We start from the raw sequence: 20,939 nt of genomic DNA on the forward strand, positions 1-20,939 counted from the left end.
AGGTCCTGGATCCAGCCAACCCCCAAGCGAGTCCGGAGCGTGACCCTGAGCTCTCCTTCTGTCCTTTCTCTGGCCGTCCCCACTAGTGATCCACCCAGGTCCAGCTCCCTCGGGCCTTCTGTTGGGTGACCCTTGGCCTTGGGTTCCCTGACCCTCCGCGTGGTATGCCTTCGGGGTGGATGTGGTGGGTGGCCGTGGCAAACGCTGCCCACGGCCTCCGGTCTCTGGCTGGGGTGTGTTTCTGCCCCCACCAGCTTGGGTTCCGGTACCCTGATGCCGGCTCTTCACCCGTTGTTTTAATTTGGGATCTTGGAGTCCTCTCTTCTGCTTCCCCCTCTGGGTCTCTCTTTCTCTGCTCCACTCTCTCTCTCTCTAGGGCTCTGCTCTGCTCCTCTTCCTGATTCTGACAGATTGACCCTGATCTTAGTTGGTGCCCACCTTATATACACCCTCTATGTGTGAGCTCAGGTGACCAGCACCCAATGAGCTCCTATCTTTACCCAGGCTGCTCCCCCTATCTGCCCCTACACTACATGGGATGTACCACCCCCCTCCCACTCCAGCCAGGAACAGACTCGGTCGTACCTGCACATTTCTAAGTGGGAGTACCGTCGGTCTGCTCCTCGGAAATGGGATGTGTGTAGTGCATGCAGCCTACCGAGCTCAGTTCCACACTCCTTCCTTACCCGGGAGTGGAATATCACACCTCTGGGTTGAGGTGCAATACCCCTGTAGCAGCCGAATCCTCAGGGTGCTACATTCCCCCCTGGTAAATCACAGCACGTCCTCGGGCTGTAAGACATAAACACCAAAACATACAAATTTTTTTATAAACATAGAAAACATATAAAACATTATATATATATAAAACTTTTCATATAACATTCTCGTCGTCTCTTGTTTCTGGTTCCTCCTCCGGACACTGTGCAACGTGTGTCCGGGAAAAGTACGACAGTCTCTTAGAAAAACTGGTTTTCTATAAAACCGGTAGGGGGCGCTTTAGGACGCGCAACTATTTACAGGGGAAGTTGGCCGCTCTCAGTCCTCGGCCAGTTAGAGGGAAGGGAATGGCTGCTCACAGTCCTCAGCCTGTAGGATGAAGGGGTTAACGGGTAAACAGTTCACTGGTCCCAACGGGGACTATTTTAGCAGCAACGGTTCACTGTGCCCCGACGGGCAACTATATACAGTCTCTACTCCCGTCCTCAACGACGGCTCCCTCCCGCTTTTTCTTGGTGATATGGTGTTGCTTCAGACCCGTCCGGGTCCTCTGGCTCCTCCTCCCCGTACCGCAACTCCTCCTCCGTCAAGCGGTGTACGTGGAGGGCGTAAGGTCCTTTGGCACACTTGTGCCGGGTAAAGGTGACCTCATCTCCGATGTAGAGGTCACGACCTCTGTGCCCCTCCGGCAGATGGGACTCCACGTCTCTGCGCGTGACAAAGACGTCGCCGGGGGTGTTGTTGTCTCGAATGAAGCCCCACCCGTGCTGCTGGTTAAACTTGATTACAGTCCCGGTGGTACGGGGACTGTGCGCTGCACGGGGGTCCCTCCTGGTCCGGCTCTTTTGCTCGGCGCTCCTTATTTGGGCCTGTTGTTCCCGGACCCGCCTCTCTCTCCGCTCCCTCGCAAACTCTTCGAGCTGCTGTCGGCAACACTCAGCGCGCTCTGCTGCAGCTGCCCTAGTTTCCTGAGTGAACCCCATTAGATCTTCTCCCGTGGGGTCCCACTCAAACTGTGCTTCCGCTAGCGGGGGCGAGATCCGTGCCACGGGCTTCGGAGCCGGAATCAGGGGTTCATCCAGGGGTCTTAGTTTCTGCTGCCGTTCCAGCTCATGGTATCCTTCGGGCCAGATGAAGGGCCGCCCGTCCGGCCATGTGAGCTGGCTGAACAAGTCCTCCCCCAGGTGTGGCACCCTTGGTTTTACGGGCGCGGGCGCGGTGGTGGTGGCGCCCGGGTTGCCCAGGCCTTGCGGCCAGGCCTGGGGCACCTGGAAGGTGAAGGGCACCGTTAGGACGGCGGCACCCTGGGCTACCTGGCCTTGCGGCCAGGCCGGAGGCTCCGCGGAGGTAGGGGGCGCTATTGGTGATGCGGCGCCCGGGGGTACTAGGCATTGCGACCAGGCTGGTGGTATTTCCTGCTTTGTCACGCTCCGGGTCGAGGCGCGTGACGTCACAGGGGTCGCTGCGGCGGCTTCCGGTCGGGGCCTAGTCCATAGCGGTGACATGGCGGCTACGGGCACAGCAGGGGGACTTTCGGGCTCTGCGACGGGGAGCTGGGGCAGGTGGGCGGTTTCTCGGCTTGGGGTATAGGCGTCCCCTTTACCTGCCTCCATGCGTTCGGCTCCCTTCTCGGCGCCGTCTCCGGCCTTGGGTCCTCCCGCGCCATCCTCAGAGGCGGTCTGCTTCCTCTTCCAGGGTAGCGTGCTCCGTTGACTGGTCTCAGCTTGCTGGGTCATCTCCCGGCTCCATTCCGCCAGTATCTCGCGCTGTACCCGGGCCATCCTCCGTGCGAGGCCCTCCAGGGCAGTCTGTGCACACTCCCGGTCTCGGGGGAGCTGTGCAAGGACCTCCACTAGGCCTAGTGGGGTCGTGGTGTCCAGCAGGCTCCTGACCAACGGGTCGGTGCTGCTCTGCTCTTCTTCCAGCAGGCTCCTGGCCAGCGGGCCGGTGCTGCTCTGCTCTCTGGACATCTCCGGGTGAGCTTTTCTGCTGCTCCTCTCCAGGCTTCCTGCCTCCGGGTGCGCTCGCTCCAGACTGCTCCAAGCGGCACCCATCTTTTCTCTTCTCTTTCGTCTCCTCCCACTTAGAGGGCGGTCCCGGGGCAACTCGGTGACTGTCAGCTCCAGGGGTAGTTCTTTCACGCTGACAGACACCTCCAGCATCACAGTCTCTGTTGGTGGGGGCGGTTTCCACTTTTGGCGCCATTTTCTGTCCCGGCCCACGATGGGAGGTGGCCTCTTGCCCTCCTTTGGCACGCCCATAATGGCGTCCGCTGCTCTTCCAAGGCGGGAAATCTGCGGATTTGGCGGGAAGCGTCGCCCAGTGGCGGGAAACTCTGCAGATGGCGGGAACAAGTTGGAAATGGCGGACAATCGGTGGGAAACGACTGGTGATGGAGTCCGATGGCGTGGACCCTCCGGAACCGGCGGGAGACTTCTTTCTGAGGTAAACTTGCACTTTTCTTCAGGCACGCAGTACCCGGGTGTTGCGGGCACGTAATCCTGCCAACTACGCCAAAGTTGACGCGCCCCCTGGGACATATTCCTTTTTGAGGGGAATACCCGGCACCGGATCAGATGGGGGGTTGTAGTCTCCGAGCGGCTGTGACCCGGTCCCGTGCCCAGGGCGTCAAGCTCAGTGTGATGTGGCAGTTCTACAGATGTTACTAAAGTTCTTTTGTGTCGACTACGCCACCCGTTGTATTGCGGTCACTATGGCCGCCGCTGCAGCAGGGTCCGCTGAGGCTGATGGTGTAGGTGCAGCTTTTGATGGTATAACCCCCAACGGGTGGGGTATAGCCTCAGGGGGTCAGGTGCAGAGGATGGGGGTTGTGGTGGTGCAGCATAGATGTTAAAGGAAGACAGAGTCGGGTTGTGCAGTTTAGGGTATTTACTCACTGCTGATGTTCCGGTCACTCCAGCTGCTAGTGACCACCCGAGCCGTGCTGCGTCCACCAGGTCCTGGATCCAGCCAACCCCCAAGCGAGTCCGGAGCGTGACCCTGAGCTCTCCTTCTGTCCTTTCTCTGGCCGTCCCCACTAGTGATCCACCCAGGTCCAGCTCCCTCGGGCCTTCTGTTGGGTGACCCTTGGCCTTGGGTTCCCTGACCCTCCGCGTGGTATGCCTTCGGGGTGGATGTGGTGGGTGGCCGTGGCAAACGCTGCCCACGGCCTCTGGTCTCTGGCTGGGGTGTGTTTCTGCCCCCACCAGCTTGGGTTCCGGTACCCTGATGCCGGCTCTTCACCCGTTGTTTTAATTTGGGATCTTGGAGTCCTCTCTTCTGCTTGCCCCTCTGGGTCTCTCTTTCTCTGCTCCACTCTCTCTCTCTCTAGGGCTCTGCTCTGCTCCTCTTCCTGATTCTGACAGACTGACCCTGATCTTAGTTGGTGCCCACCTTATATACACCCTCTATGTGTGAGCTCAGGTGACCAGCACCCAATGAGCTCCTATCTTTACCCAGGCTGCTCCCCCTATCTGCCCCTACACTACATGGGATGTACCACCCCCCTCCCACTCCAGCCAGGAACAGACTCGGTCGTACCTGCACATTTCTAAGTGGGAGTACCGTCGGTCTGCTCCTCGGAAATGGGATGTGTGTAGTGCATGCAGCCTACCGAGCTCAGTTCCACACTCCTTCCTTACCCGGGAGTGGAATATCACACCTCTGGGTTGAGGTGCAATACCCCTGTAGCAGCCGAATCCTCAGGGTGCTACATACACGCGCCACCACTTTCCTCTGCATCAAAGGGGTTGTCCGTTAAACACAAGTTAACACCTTGGATTACTAAGGTGAAATACAAATTTCACGGGAGAATACAGTGTCATGATGGTGCAGTCGTTGATCAGGACCAAACGGGAGGAGTTTGCTGGGGCTAGTGTGGAGAGTTGGAGCACTTCCCGGTAATGGGACAACACCCAGGACTCTTATTTATTTATTATGCTTCCAAACCTATGCCCCCAGAAATAGATTTAATAATGTAAATTTTCCCTTCAACCAACTGGGCGTGTACCATAGAACTTAACTGTGGGTGTTTGCTTTCTCTCCTCTGATGCTGGCCTATCAAACTATGGCCACGCCTTCATGTACAATTTGTAGGACATGCCCAGTTATTTGATGGGGATAATCTGCATACTGAGGGTATAACTTTGAAATGGAGGGGCACAGAAGAAAAAGAAAAACTGTTCCAGAATCAGTAGAGCAGCACCAATTGGAGGAGATATTCTATTTAAATTAAAAAAAAGTTCAGGGAAAAGTCCTTTAAGTTGACTTTCTCTATGGCTAAAGTGCTCTTTGACCATACAGGTATGTTTCAACTTGTATCTGAGATTTTACATGGTTTACTGGGCATAAATAGTTTGTTATATTACGTTAACAGGAATTGTACGTTGGCTTATAAAAAGCTGTCTTCGGGGTGAAAAGTTTATAAGACTATTTAAAAGTGCTGTATTTTACTTTGGTTTTGCCATGGTTTTAGCTCGATAATGATAGAACAAAAATCAGAAGTGAATGTACATTAACTTGTTCCAGTGTTAAATCCACCTCAAAAATGATCTTATAGCTTCCATCACTGGTCTCACACAGGTTTATCACTCAACCCTTCTCGACAACCGAGTGACAAATATGCCTCGACGTGCAGTCATATAGAAGAGGTGGATGCATTACTGCATCAAAGATTTTCAGCACCTCGGAGCAAAAATGGAGCCAATATTTGCTGTCCTTTAGCTCTCGTAGAAAATGCTTTCAACAAAAAATAGCTGAATGTTATTTCCAACAATGTGATTTTTTTTATTTTACTTCCTATGGATTTTTTATTTTTTTGTTTTGGGGGGAGAGTGTGGTGAGGAGGCTTCTCAGGTATGTTCATTACCATGGCACTTTACATGACACAGTGATATATGTTCCATCCAGAGTCTTACAACAGGTCACCGGACAGTTTTGGAAGCCAATGTACTGTACATCTGACATCAATAGGATACACCTTATATTAAACATTCTTTCCACATTCCATGTAAAAGAAAGTATTAAATATAGGTACATGTACTCCATATAGTAAATTATACGGATATCAGTCACCAAGGAGTTCAGTGATGAGAGAAAAGCATGAGGCTCCATTGGAAATGACTATTATGTTGTGGAGGCAGAGGGAAATTTCCCTTGGCATATAATGTGTACTATGTTCGGCAGAGGAGGCTGTACATTGAGATCAAAAGCCCAAGGTCAACGTTCAGAATTGACATTGACCTTGGGTCCGTGAATGCATGGATAGGGCAATAATAACAAGGTTGACTCCAACTGTTGACCATGTTTTCCTTCTTTTTTGTCGATTTTTTTAGTCAAATATGAATTAGACTGTGAGACAATAAAGGTGTCGGCTCGCTTTTTTTTCACACTTTCCTTGTAACCTTTGGGCAGTAATTATAATTGGAGAAGTGACTTTCGGTGAGGGACACAGTTGCCCTTATAAGATGAGCTGCCCATGAGATGATAGGAAGCCAATTGATTCATGGTGTGTGATTTATTGTGGACTTTAAAACATGAGGATCAAACATTCATGGTGTATATTAACTTTGACACGGTGCTAAATCTGCTTGTCATGGGACACCGCGGGGAGCATTTTTCAAACTTAAAGGCATCTGCTTTTTTAAAGCTCCGTTCCCGGCTCTTCTATTTCATGGTATTAATAGAGAAGCTAAATGTCAAGTTTTTCATACTTACCAGCACAGATTATGCTGAAGGGGAAACAGCCAATCATGAATATTTCGAGTAGTTCAAGCTGTGCTGTCGGGACTGTGTTTGTACATTACATTCAGAGAGTGTTTATTCAATATCACTAATTGCGGAGAAACTCATTTTGCTGATTAATAATTTGGTAGACTAAACAAAAGCCAAATTCATTCCACATCATTAATGTGCGCACGTCGTAAGTTTGGAAAACTTTTCGTTCACTTTTGCTTTTGATGCTGCAGGGTACATTACGCTGGGCCGCATACTGGGTAGACATCATGAATTCTGTCTTTTTTACTATTACAAACATAGATCTTACAAAGCACCATCTGATGATGTTAATGCAAAATTCAGCATTCTCCTTCTTCTTATCTCAGTCATAAAGAAGCACTCCAAGAAATATTGTAATCTTCTTGTCTGATATTAATAGACATCTGGTATATATCACTGGCCTTAACTCTCTGATGGGATGCTTTATTCCTAATTTCTGGGCATCCGTTACGGTCCACTCTATGCAGCCAATCATCTATTGTGGACCTTTGAAGGGTTTATTTGAATTCTAGTTATGGTTTGTGTGACTATTTAGGGCTGCCTGGTGCCTGATCTACACAGACTTAAGCCCAAATATCCCATACACAGGAGAACTTGATCTGCCGAGCACTCTTGTGTTCTCTATAAGAGTGAGCTGCTGCAAAGGATAAAAAAGGATCAAAAGGACAAAATTATCGTCAGTGTGAAATTGGACATGCCCGATTCTTATCTCCACAAACAATCATTTTTTGGGTGTTCCAATAAACATTAAACTGTCGCCTGATCCCATCGATATTGGTGGGTTGGGCCGACGTTAGTCTAATATGTATGGGGGCCTTTAAATATTGATGTAGAGTCTGTGCAACTCCTTCTCTTCACTGCTGCTAAGACAGCCCCCTTTTCCATCATGACTGTTTCAGAACTTCTTTTTGTCATTGGACAGATCAGATCAGGTTGTTTGTCTGCCATGTGTAGTCTACGGCACTGTTATGTGAAGTGCAGCATCATTTCTGAACAATATATCAGTTCGGTAATTTTGTTTTCTCCTATTAAATGTTTGAGACTTCATTAAACATATTGTTGTTTAGCTGCGGAGTTTATGTTAGCTTGTAAAACAGAAAATCAGGCTGTAATTTAGTGGATGACATAAACCACATGAATGTGATACTCTATAACAAACCAAGATTAGATACATTACATTTACGAAGTATAACAGCAGTTTCCATTGTTGTAGGCTCTGTTACAAATGCAAGAGTCAGAACTTATTTCTCACTGCTTATATGGTGCCAACATATTCCGCAGCGCTGTTGAGATGACTATTCATATCAGTGTTTGTTCCCAGTGGGGTTTATAGTGGAATTTCTCTATATTATGAACACACACTAACGATGCATATAGACGAGTCAATAATTGATGAACGATCTAATCGCCCTGTGTAAACTGGCTGGCGATCACCCGATGAATGAACAAATGCTCATTTATTGGGTGATCGGATCCTTTATGGTGGCAGAAAAATCATTGCTATCGGCACTGCCCAATGTAAAAAGGTGATGTGCTGCGGATAACATAATACTGTATGAGGACAGAAGGATCTATTAATAATCAAGCTGTCCATATCATTGGTGATCAACTGGCTCTCGACAAAGGGAATTTGTCAGGTGCCTTGACTATTCCCAGCCACAACTATAGGAGTATGCATGGGTATTCTGCTAAGACATTATGTGCAATACTAATGTTGCTGTCTTTTTAAAAATATACCTAATTTTTGCTGCTGGCCATAGAGTAATGAGGAATGAGTAGTATGACTTGGGGTCTCTTACCCCAGACTAGTTCTGCCTCGGATACACTAATAACGTCTCCCTGGGTGTGATTGACAGCCTCCACACCCTGTCATGGTAGGACTGCTGAAAATCATGCACGCAATGTAATGGCGGTCCTAACATAACCTGGAGTGTATGGAGGCTGTCAATCAACCCAGAGAGTATCTGAGGGAGGATAAGCCTGGGGAAAGAGATTTACCACAATACTAGTCCTGCCCCTTTAGCACATGGCAAGCAGCGGAATAAATGTATGCAGAAGAAAAGGGGGTTGATCCGGCAGCCACTATATCAGAACAAAAAAATCTAAAACTCCACAATTATTACGATAAACTTTAAAAACTGTGAAAAATGAACATCGTGGCAGTAGGCATCTAGACGTCTGGTCTACGTGTTTTGAGCAAAAGTGCTCTTAATCATGCTTGAAACGCGTAGATCAGACGCCTGGATGCCTCCTGCCATGATTTGAATTGTTCCCAGTTTTTAATGTTTATTCTAATGAATGTGAGATTTTAGACTGTTTTGCTCTGATATAGTGGTTGCTGGATGAATTCTCTTTTCTCCTGCATATTCAACCCAGGAACAGGCCTGGAGCTATCCATGCACCGCGCCCTATCTGCCATTTCCCCTTTACTGGTGAGTTGATAATTTTTCCTTTTTCCTCTTACTGACATTATTTTGAGAATAAAAGTATATTTAAAAATAAAACGAGCAACCTTAGTATGGCACATAAAATACCATATCAGAATAAAGGAATCATCCTGCACACTGCTACAGTAGTGGTTGGGGACAATCAGGAGACCTGGCAAGTTCCCTTATAGGTGCATTGATGCTACGAAAACGGTCATAATGCACCATATGGCCAATTGTATATGAAAGCTAATTAACCTATCAGTATTTACTCCGTCCTTGTGCTTTGCATTGGGTGCCATTATTGTAACCCACTGTCACATCTCTTTTGCCACAGACGATACATCTGGATAATCAAGGGACCACAAATACCCTGAGGTAGAAGGGTACTAGAAGGATATGGCTCAAAGAAGTGACACTTCATTTTCATATAATTTAAATGTCGTTTTAAGTATATATTTACAGTGACCCTGCCTACAGGTTTCCCAGATCTAAACTGTTGCCACTGCCTACTATGTCATTCAATTAGGATACTAACAATCCAACAATCCATTCATTACAGCTCTTCTGCCCAGCCCATCTGGAGAAATTAACTTTATACAATGCTCTCTCTACATGGTATTCAGCGCCGAGCGGCCTGATGGGTGAGTACGGACCAACATAAGCGTCTGCTGAGAGCAGGCTGACCTAGCCAATCAGTCAAATGCAGAGGGGCTAGGTTAGCAGGCTCACCGCATAAGTCAAGGTCAGTCCACACCCCCCCCCCCATCGGACCGCTCAATGCTGATTACCACAGAGGGAGAGAGATGTAAAAAAGTTCATTTCTTCGGGTATGCAAAGCTATAATGAACAGATCGTTAGGATCTTAATTAAGGGACACAGAAGGTGGTGGCAGTAGTTTAGATCCTAGAAACCTGGTGACAGATTCCTTTTAAGTTCATGTTAAATTAAAAAAAAAAAAAAAATTAAACCGTCATCCATTTACTTCCCATTTGATAGTCAGTAATCATCCTGGATCGAGAGGAGACTAAATAAAGCCTCTCTACATCCCGTTTACTGAGTTAGGTTGTGTACAATAAAACTGTTTTTCTAACTTTAAGCTACTTACAATCTGGAATATAAAAACAACTTACCACCTTCTCCAGATCCAGATGCTGCATCTAAGGATCAAAAGAGAAAAAAAATCTAACGTTAATTAAACAGATTTTTTTTGCTGTTTGTTATCTCTGCATTGATGTGTAAATCTACATTTTATGGTCATCATACTCCAGCTGTTAGGCATTCTGTCTTCTCACAGTCATAAAATACATCTGGTGTTATACCGGCAGAGACAAACCTGGCGCAATTCTAACTAGAGAGCAGTACATGAAACTTTTAAGAAACCTCATGCATACTTATGTAACAATGACAAGACATGAATTTGTAAAGCCCAGCTTTATCCACTGCCTGCACCAATTTGGACAAATACAAGCTCACATTTGTTCGGCTGACAACCATTATACCAATCCTAAGTCTGGGTAGGTAAAGAATTAGGCCCTGATTCATCATGACTAGGGTTGAGCGAGTATGTTCTGTCCGAGTATGCTCGGGCCGAGCTCCGAGTATTTACAGCTGCTCGGTGTTATGTTTGAATCACTCCCGTGTGCATGATTTGCAACTGTTTGGCAGCTTTATTACATGTGAGGAATGTGTAAGAAATAGACATTCCTCACATGTAATAAAGCTGTCAAACAGTTGCAAATCATGCACACGGGAGCGATTCAACCTTATCATCGAACAGCTATAAATACTCGAAGCTCGGCCCGAGCATACTCAGCGAAAGGGTTAATAGAACATACTCGCTCAACACTAATCATGACCAATGATTTTCATGTCAGTCTTGAAGAAGGGGCGGGTGGATTATGTGTCTCACCAGAGACTGGAGTAAGATTTCTAGCATAAGAAATGCCACAGCTTGACAAGAATTAGACGTCACCTCCAAGCCCTATACATCTCAAAAATGGCCGGAGTTGGGAAAAACTAGTGTGAAAACGGCAAAAGTAGCAAAATCTTGTAACACAACTTCATGTTTTTCAACTTTTCAAAGCAATTTACGTAATCACTTTGATAAATTGGAACCATGATCTTGAAGAAATACTACAAATAGTCTATGCAAATTGCCTCTTCAGAGAGAAAAAGGACTTGAACTCTATAGCGCCACCTATTGGAACTCACCATCGACCTTTTAACGAGTCGTGCAATTTGACTTAGGATAATAGCCAAATCAGAATCTCAATTTGCAGACACGGTGTTTTGGGCTGTTGGCCCTCGTCAGTGCAAAGCATGAGAACTGATTTGACCGGTGTATACTGTACAGTTGCAAGCAAAATTATTCAACCCTCATTGCAAATTAGTTTTATTAGCAACATTTAGAAACTTTCAGCAGTTTGCAATTAATTAAACAAGAACAATTTCAATATCTCTATACAACTAATATAAAGAGAGATTTCTCCAATTTCAACATAAAATTTTACTGGAGTCAAATTATTTACCTCCCTGAGTAGAATACCTTACGACAGCATACATTTTTAAATTAGGTTTTGTCTCAAACATTCCTGATGTAATAATCCAGGGCTTCATTAGTTGCATCACATTTTCTTGAGAGAAAACATCAAATACCTAGACTGACTAGAGGTCTATTCAATGTGATGCTTGATTGCATGTTAGAAATATGGCTAAGTCAAAAAGTTAAGAAAAGAGATCACTGCCTAGCACAACCAAGGAAAAAGATAAAAATAAATAGCAAAGGCAATAAAAGTTCCTAGTGATACAGCTGTTAGCACAGTGCGCAAGTTCAAAGTTAAAAGAACACTTGTTACACTACCACTATGTAGTAAAAAGAGAAAGCTATCACCGGCGACCCCCAGATTCCTGAGGAGGCATGTGGTCAAAAAGTGTCAAATGACTGCAAAAGACCTACAGCAGGATTTTGTGGCAACTGTCACTGAGGTATCAGTTTACATATAAAGGAGCATATCAAATGTTGAAGGTTTTCATGCTTGAACGCTAAGATGTACACTTCTACTAACCCAAAATCACAAGAAAAGCTGGTTCCAAAGTACTCTAAACCATACAAATAAGTCACAGAAGGTTTCGCATTCTGTTATGTACAGTGATTAAACAAAACTAGAACTTTTCAGGCCTATGTAAGTCTGGAGGATGAAGAATGACCGATCTGCTTTAAACAACACTCTGCCTACAGTGAAGCATGGCAGTGGCTCTGTGATGCTCTGGGACAGCTTTTCTTCCTCTGGTACTGGTTTCCTGCAGGGCATAGAGGGCAATCAATCCTAGGAAAAGAACATCATGCCTTCTCTGAGGAAGGTGAAACTACCCTTATTGGACGTTCCAACAGTGATCACATGCATACCTCAGATTCATCAAAGGCTTGGTTTCAAAAGTCCTGGAAGATTTTGGAGTGGACGTCACGGCCTCTGGATGTAAACCCCAAAGAAAATCTATGGTGGGATTTGAAAAAGGCGGTTTCAGCACACACACTGAAGAAAAATAGTGAACTGGAGGCCACTGCCCATAAGGAATGATCTAAGATTCCTCAGGAATGCTGCTTGAAGCTGGTGTCTGGCTATGCATTATATTTATAGCAAGTCATAACAGCCAAGGGTACGCTATATAGTACTAAAGAAAGATGCTTGTCATGAATGGATGGAATAGTTCTGAGACTGCAGTAGCCATTTTGTTTTGAATTTTAAGAATCAATTTATTATATTAGTTGCGTTGAGGCTTTTAATTGTTCTTGTTTGATTGTATAGCAAACAACAGAAAGTTTGTAAATTTTGCTAATAAACCTAATTGCAATGGGAAAAGGAGGGGGGAAGATGGGTGAATCATTTTGATTTCAAAAACAAGAAAACAAGCCTACAGCTGTATGATGTGTATGGGCACCGTTAGTTCCCATCATGTGAAACGGGTTGTTTCTGCAGCATGTGTGTTAATTAGAATTAATAATTATAATAATTATGAATAATTATAATTATTGCAAGCCCCATTCAGATGAAAGGGACTGTCACAGAAATTTCCTAATCAAATCTTAGGTGTATGTGATCATACCCTCACGGTATGTGCACATGGACTTATTTCAGGTGAACAAAAAGTTTTCTAATGTAAAAAGCTTCAGGAAACGCTCCTTCTCTAGAGAGTTTTTTGAGGAGTATTTCTCTAAGAGGTTTTGAAGAGTTTTTCAAGCATTTTTTGCAGAGTTTTTTCCTGAAGGCTTATTTTACAGCCTTCTGATAGGAAAAAAAAACTAAGAACTGTCCTGATTGTTTTTTTTTTGCAGCCTTCTGATTGGCCAGTCCTTAGTTTGGAGCAGATGCCACCAGGAAACAATACATAGAAGTAAATGCACCTTTTCTCCTTACAGGCATTTTGCTAACCCTGATGTGGAAAAAAAATGCTCAAAACACTAAACATATAAACAGCAGGGTGATTAGGAAGTGTCTTTCAACTGTTTCTTGAGACATTGCTTAGGACTTTTTGGAGCGGACCCAATCTAAAATACACCTCAAAAACCTCCATGTGCACATACCCTTATAGTAGCTGGAAATATGACAATCCACGATCGGATATGAAGTGTTGCTTTATCATCTTGCTCTCATGTGTGGTTGTCCTGAAGAAGGAGTCGGTGACTGCAGCTATAAACTATAACTATAAACCAACACTTCATATTCGATCGTGGATTGTCATATTTCCAGCAGCACAGGATACTTCCATTACCCTGGCAAATTATTTGATACTACCTTTTGTAAGCTGCAGACATCTGGTTTTTAAGTGGTTGTGTCTTACACAACCCTATAAGGTGAGCGCATATACCTTTTTGTTGGCTTGTTATACTTGGATAATATCCTTTTGCACGTTTGCATTTTATTCATACCCTTAAAGTGAAATCTTCATTTAATCTATTAACTAATTAATATGGATGCCATGTTTGCTACGTATTTGTCAGATGTCTGAAACCCCTGAGAAACACAACAGACATTTCTTCATACACGCAGCATTTCAGAAATTCATGCATTGTTCTTTATTGTTTATTATTTCTGTTGTGATAGTTTCCATCATATGAAATCTCATCTTGGTGGATTGCAGCAAAAAGGAGAAAAACAAAGTATGAACTCAACAATCCCCGTGCGTAAATGAGTTTGCAGCTCCTAGTGTTCACTGCTAAAATAATAGCAAGTTTCAATTCAATTTCATATAGCCATTTCTAAAAGAGCAATACAGCGATTACAAGTCCTAGGACAAATAGGGCATTGTGCGCCCCGCCAACATAGCTGTCCGCTCTGTTTTTAGGTGATGGGTGCAGTATAAACAAAACACTGGATATCCTCAAACCTCAGTGCTTCTTTATCTGAGGCTAGATGCTACAAAAAGGTTTCAACCATTCAATTGCCAATAGTAAAATATTTTTTCCATTATATACAAGGTTTGTTAGGACTCTTCTAGCACCAACTGCTGCATCTGCATCTATAATCCCTTCTGACTTTGTAGGGAAGAATTCCTTTGTTGAAATAAAGATGTGACACTACGAGTTTTGAGATGTTCATTAACATGCAAATCGAGGGGGAAATGTAATAAGTGCCTTGCGCTCTGGCAGACAAAAAAGTCATACGTTTTGCTACCTTTCTTTTTTTTATGCCGCTTTCCAAAAAATTGTGTGGGCATCGAAATTTTCAAGTTTTGACTATATATAGAGAGACTTTCTGAAGGGTGCAAACAGATGTAATCTGGCCAGAGTGGCTTCTCTCTTCTGTTCTCTAAATTCCTGCGGTGTTCACCTCTGCCCATGGCCATGAATTTGTCATAATGTGGTGCGTAAAGTGTTTCTTCAAGCTGACATCTGTGAGGAAACTGATGGTTTGGGATGTTGGGAGAGCAATGTAATACATACGGTACAACTGGCCTTGGCTTCAAGGTTTGCATATGATTCTAGCTACGAACATTGCATTTTTTAAAAAGACAAAGATATCAAAATGCAGCAACATGTCCCAATGCAGGAGAATGTCACTCGACACTTAAAGGGAACCTGTCCACAGGATTTCCCAATATAAAGTACTGCCATCATCTCCTCCTGTTTTACAGTATTTTAGGAAGATGCATACGAGTCTCCAACCACCTCTGCATAGCTCCAAAAATATCTCTTATAATGTCCCATAAGGGGTGGTGCGGTCTGATGGGCGTCTCTGGTCTTGATCTAGTGTCTCCTCTTTGGTCGCAAACACAGTCCCCCGTCTTGCTTCATGTGGATCTACGTCATCCACACAGTGTCCCAAGTAGCGCTTCTGCGCAGGTGGGTTTCATAGCAGGGCAGAGCAAAGTACTGTAATGTGCATGCGCCGGAAGAGGCTAAAGAGAGTCAATGACCCGAAAGTAAACCTGGCGAATCCACAATGCAGCACTCTGCTCTTCCCTCAGCAGGGCAGAAAGAAATACGCCTGCGCAGGAGTGCGATGGGGGGACACTGCGTGAATGACGTAGGACATGAAAGGAGAAGGAGGACGTTTGCAACCAGAGAGGAGGCGCCGGATCAAGACCAGAGACGCCCATCAGACCGGACCGTGCCGTATGGGAGGCATTATAAAAGATATTTTTGGGGCGATGCAGAGGAGGTTGGATACTCATATACTGTACATTTTCCCAGAATATTGTAAAAAAGGAGGTAAAGGTGGTTGCAGTATTTTATATTGGGAAAACATATTGACAGGTTCCCTTTAACTATACAAGTTCAATAACTTTTGTTGCGTTGAGTGTTAACTTTCTGCATTGTGATATCTTTCTTGAGTTTTAAGGCACCACTCTAGCATTTTTTTTATTGAAGCACTGAAATGATGCTACTAATCTAAGTTCCCTGCCCCTAGTATTATACTTACCAGCAGCTGTCTTCATCTGTTCCCGGAGCCACTCCTATCAGTCTCAGGCAGTTTCTGACCTGCCAGATTGCTCCAGTGTTTGCTGGAGGGATTTGGAAGTCACAACTCAATGTAAGTCCATGAGCGCTAGAATGAGACCTGAACAAGGATCTCATAGACTTACATTGAGAGCGTGTGACCGTTACCTCTGACTTCTGGTCAGTCAGAAGTTGCGATCACAAGATGGTGGTGCGGGACCAGCCGGGAAGAGATGAAGACGGAAGCTGGTAGAAGTAAGACTAGGGTCAGGGAACTTAGATTAGTAGCATAATTTTTACTTTAAGAGATGATACATATCTATCTATTCTTTAAGGCAAGATTTACATTTGTTGGTTGTTATTTCTAACTTTCTCAAGGTTGCACAAGTTTTATAGCACAATGTCAGGAATTACTGCAGAACCCAGACTGCAAAACTGTTGGCTAGGCCAAGCTTTTTGGGTGTACATTCTGGGAGAGCCGACCACTGCTCATCCAGATTTAATATACTTGTAAGCGACAGAACAGCACTTCCACAATTTTATATTTGCCTCGAGTGATTTTATTGAAATATCTAAGTCCAGATCCAAACTGAAATACTGCCTGTGGTTTTAGTCTATGTATCAGCTTTGGAAATGTTTTGTGTTAGTCAGGAACCTTTATCGGCATAATTCAAGCAGAAAACTAACAAGCTGCATTGCTTCAGGGGTGTCATCCGCTCTAGGAAGACCAGACGTTGGTCTGAAAGGAAGGTGAAAGGCGACGGTGTAGCTACATAAAGATGCAACTAAGATGAAATAGAATGAAGATACATGTGTCATGTACTGTATGGGGTGGAATATATGGACGATATACACTAGTTTTCTGGCATAAAAAAGAGAAGTGGGTGAGGTTTATGAGAATAGGCGTGACCTCTAGAGACCAACGAATTTACAACAACTGGCACAAGGAAACTGATAAAATTATGGTGCAAGTCTACAACTGCAAATGACCAGTGAGCAAGTATAAATTTGTTTTCTCACACGCAGACAGCCCAAAGATGTCTTCGTAAAACTCCTGCAATCCAATCCAGTATATATTAGCAGATCTCACTATGGCTGCATAGTGAATTCTAAATAATGCTACACCCCAAAACCTCGAAAAAAAGATTAATTGCATATTTATCTGTTTTCTGAAGCTTGAAATATAAATGGCAAGAAACAACCTACACGATAATTAATTTATAGTTATTAGCATTAAATGATCAGATAGTTGTCTAGTAAATTAGATTTCCACTCATCATCAGTTACACTATTAATACAGCCTGGCTGTCTAAAATAATGTTCAATGAGTGTAATGCTACTTATACAGTTATATGAAAAAGTTTGGGCACCCCTATTAATCTTAAGCTTAATATTTTATAAAAATTGGTGTTTTTGCAACAGCTATTTCAGTTTGATATATGTAATAACTGTTGGACACAGTAATGTTTCTGCCTTGAAATGAGGTTTATTGTACTAACAGAAAATGTGCAATCTGCATTCAAACAAAATTTGACAGGTGCATAAGTATGGGCACCCTTATCATTTTCTTGTTTTAAATACTCCTACCTACTTTTTACTGACTTACTAAAGCACTTTTTTTGGTTTTGTAACCTCATTGAGCTTTGAACTTCATAGCCAGGTGTATGCAATCATGAGAAAAGCTACTTAAAGTGGTCACTTGCAAGTTGTTCTCCTGTTTGAATCTCCTCTGAAGAGTGGCATCATGGGCTCCTCAAAACAACTGTCAAATGATCTGAAAACAAAGATTATTCAACATAGTTGTTCAGGGGAAGGATACAAAAAGCTGTCTCAGAGATTTAACCTGTCAGTTTCCACTGTGAGGAACATAGTAAGGAAATGGAAGAACACAGGGACAGTTCTTGTTAAGGCCAGAAGTGGCAGGCCAAGAAAAACATCAGAAAGGCAGAAAAGAAGAATGGTGAGATCAGTCAAGGACAATCCTCAGACCACCTCCAGAGAGCTGCAGCATCAATTTGCTGCAGATGATGTCACTGTGCATCGGTCAACTATACAACGCACTTTGCACAAGGAGAAGCTGTATGCGAGAGTGATGCGAAAGAAGCCGTTTCTGCAAGTACGCCACAGAGTCGGCTGAGGTATGCAAAAGCACATTTGGAGAAGCCAATTTCTTTTTGGAAGAAGGTCCTTAAGACTGATGAAACCAAGATTGAGTTGTTTGGTCATACAAAAAGGCGTTATACATGGCAGCAAAAAAACACAGCATTCCAAGAAAAACACTTGCTACCCACAGTAAAATTTGGTGGAGGTTCCAACATGCTTTGGGGCTGTGTGGCCAATGCCGGCACCGGGAATCTTGTTAAAGTTGAGGGACGCATGGATTCCACTCAGTATCAGCAGATTCTTGACAATAATGTTCAAGAATCAGCGACAAAGTTGAAGTTACGCAGGGGATGGATCTTTCAGCAAGACAATGATCCAAAACACCGCTCCAAATCTACTCAGGCATTCATGCAGAGGAACAATTACAATGTTCTGGAATGGCCATCCCAGTCCCCAGACCTGAATATCATTGAACATCTGTGGGATCATTTGAAGAGGGCTGTGCATGCTCGGCGACCAGCAAACTTAACTGAACTGGAATTGTTTTGTAAAGAGGAATGGTCAAAAATACCTTCATCCAGGATCCAGGAACTCATTAAAAGCTACAGGAAGCGACTAGAGGCTGTTATTTTTGCAAAAGGAGGATCTACTAAATATTAATGTCACTTTTCTGGTGAGGTGCCCATACTTATGCACCTGTTAAATTTTGTTTGAATGCAGATTGCACGTTTTCTGTTAGTACAATAAACCTAATTTCAAGGCAGAAACATTACTGTGTCCAACAGTTATTACATATATCAAACTGAAATAGCTGTTGCAAAAACACCAATTTTTTAAAAACATTAAGCTTACGATTAATAGGGGTGCCCAAACTTTTTCATATAACTGTATGATAGAATAATAGATATGGTAGCAGGTTTTCATGTTTATTATTTATTTATTCATTTATTTTACTCCTTTATACGGTGCCATTAATTCCACAGCGTTCATAGACATCAGCATCGCTATCTCCATTGGGGCTCACAGTCTAAATTCCCTATAAGTATATTTATTAAACTAAATAAAGGTGGTTTCATACACAGAGTTGTTTTTTTTTAAATAAGTTTTTGTAGTAGTTATTTTGGCTATTTGTGGTTATTTTTACGGCAAAGGCAGAAGTGAATCCAGCAATGAAAGGTAGTATAAGTACCTCCTTGATATTCCCCATTCTTCTGGCTTTTACTGGGAAAAATAAAGTTAAAAACTACACTGCTAAAAAAATAACAGCAAACTAAGTGTTGTCCAGATATTGGTGACTTTCACATATAGTTGCTTGTTCAGAAACGCATATTATAAAAATGTGTGTGCCACAGATAACACAGAGAGCAGGCGCACCTATTAAAGCCAATGTGCTAGTGCACATGGCTGATTTTCCATACGGACCAATGTATCAGCAGTTCATGACACCCTCAGATGAAAACTGGCACTGTATAAATATGTGTCTACATGGATGATGGAGTCACGAAAAGAGTGCAAGACTTGAGATTATCACATGTTAAAAATGCACTACTCTTTGTGCAGGAACCAATTTTTTTAATGGTGTGAAGATGAACAGGGTTCCTTGCTCATCTCTTGTGCTTCCATCAAGACTCGTCCTAGAGAATGAATGAGGAATGAGAAGACATATTCCTTAAACAAAAACTTTATTCCGATATTCAAGCAATAGTCTGAGTAGTCCTTGTAAAAAAGCACTGCCGTATGGCTGAGATGGTATCAGTAGTTGTGAAAACCACACCACTTTGCTTGTTGTGGCACTGTATACAGGTAAACTGGTGCAAGAGATCACGCAAGTTAGGTAGAATGAGTGGGCGCCAAAGATGGAGCACAGCAACAGGGCCGGCGTCAGCACCCGGCGCACCCGGGCAAATGCCGGGGCCCTGAGCAGGCAGAGGGGCCCACTGGCGGTCGCGCACCCCGCTGGGCTATGGGTGGAGGAGAGCGGTGTCAGCGCCCGCCCTTCTCCGCCGCTTGCTCAGGGCCCCGGCAGCTGGATACTTACCTCTCCCCGTGCCTCCGCAGATCAGCTGTCTTCCTGCTCTGCGCTCCCTGTGACGTCTCAGGTCAGAGGGCGCGGTGACGTCTTTACACCGCGCCCTCCCCTGAGCCGTCACAGGGAGCGCTGAGCGGGAAGACGCTGACAACGCTGGAGTTCGGACCCGAGCAGCGGGCAGCAGATAGAAGGTGAGGAGAAGGGAGGTGAGTATTTGATTTTTTTTTTTTTAATGTTTGGAGGCATGGGGCAGTATAAAGAGAAGGGGGGGGGAGGGGGTGGCATCCTCCATGGAGCATTATAAAGAAAGGGGGGGGGGGCATCCTGCATGAGGCATTATAAAGAGGGGGGGTGACATCCTACATGGGGCATTATAAAGAGGGGGGGACAGCCTGTATGGGGCATTATAAGGTGGGGAACAGCCTGCATAGTGCATTATAAGGGGGGGCAGCCTGTATGGGGCATTATGTGGGGGGTAACAGCCTGCATGGAGCATTATAAGGGGGGACAGCCTGTATGGGGCATTATGTGGGGGGGTAACAGTCTGCATGCAGCATTATATGGGGGCCAGTATCCTGTATGGAGCGTTAAAAGGGGACAGGTATCCTGTATGGAGTGTTATAAGGGGACCGGTATCCTGTATGGAGCGTTATATGGGGGCCAGTATCCTGTATGGAGTTTTATAAGGGGACCAGTATCCTGTATGGAGCGTTATATGGGGACCGGTATCCTGTATGGAGCGTTATATGGGGGCCAGTATCCTGTATGGAGTTTTATAAGGGGACCAGTATCCTGTATGGAGCGTTATATGGGGGCCAGTATCCTGTATGGAGCTTTATAAGGGGACCAGTATCCTGTATGGAGCGTTATATGGGGACCGGTATCCTGTATGGAGCGTTATATGGGGGCCAGTATCCTGTATGGAGTTTTATAAGGGGACCAGTAT

General features: G+C 44.6%; 1 protein-coding gene across 1 annotated transcript in view; it reads right to left on the reverse strand.

Annotated features, from left to right (window-relative positions):
* Positions 1–20,939, reverse strand: part of TMEFF1 (transmembrane protein with EGF like and two follistatin like domains 1) — a 282,319-nt gene that overhangs the window by 108,833 nt on the left and 152,547 nt on the right. Inside the window, exon 4 of the mRNA XM_073678601.1 lies at positions 10,055–10,081. Coding sequence (XP_073534702.1) covers positions 10,055–10,081 — 27 coding nt within the window. The remainder of the gene's footprint in view (positions 1–10,054; positions 10,082–20,939) is intronic.

Source organism: Phyllobates terribilis, unplaced genomic scaffold (genome assembly GCF_046119375.1).
Source record: "Phyllobates terribilis strain yellow unplaced genomic scaffold, ASM4611937v1 Scaffold_4__5_contigs__length_816908805, whole genome shotgun sequence".
Taxonomy (NCBI): Eukaryota; Metazoa; Chordata; class Amphibia; order Anura; family Dendrobatidae; genus Phyllobates; species Phyllobates terribilis.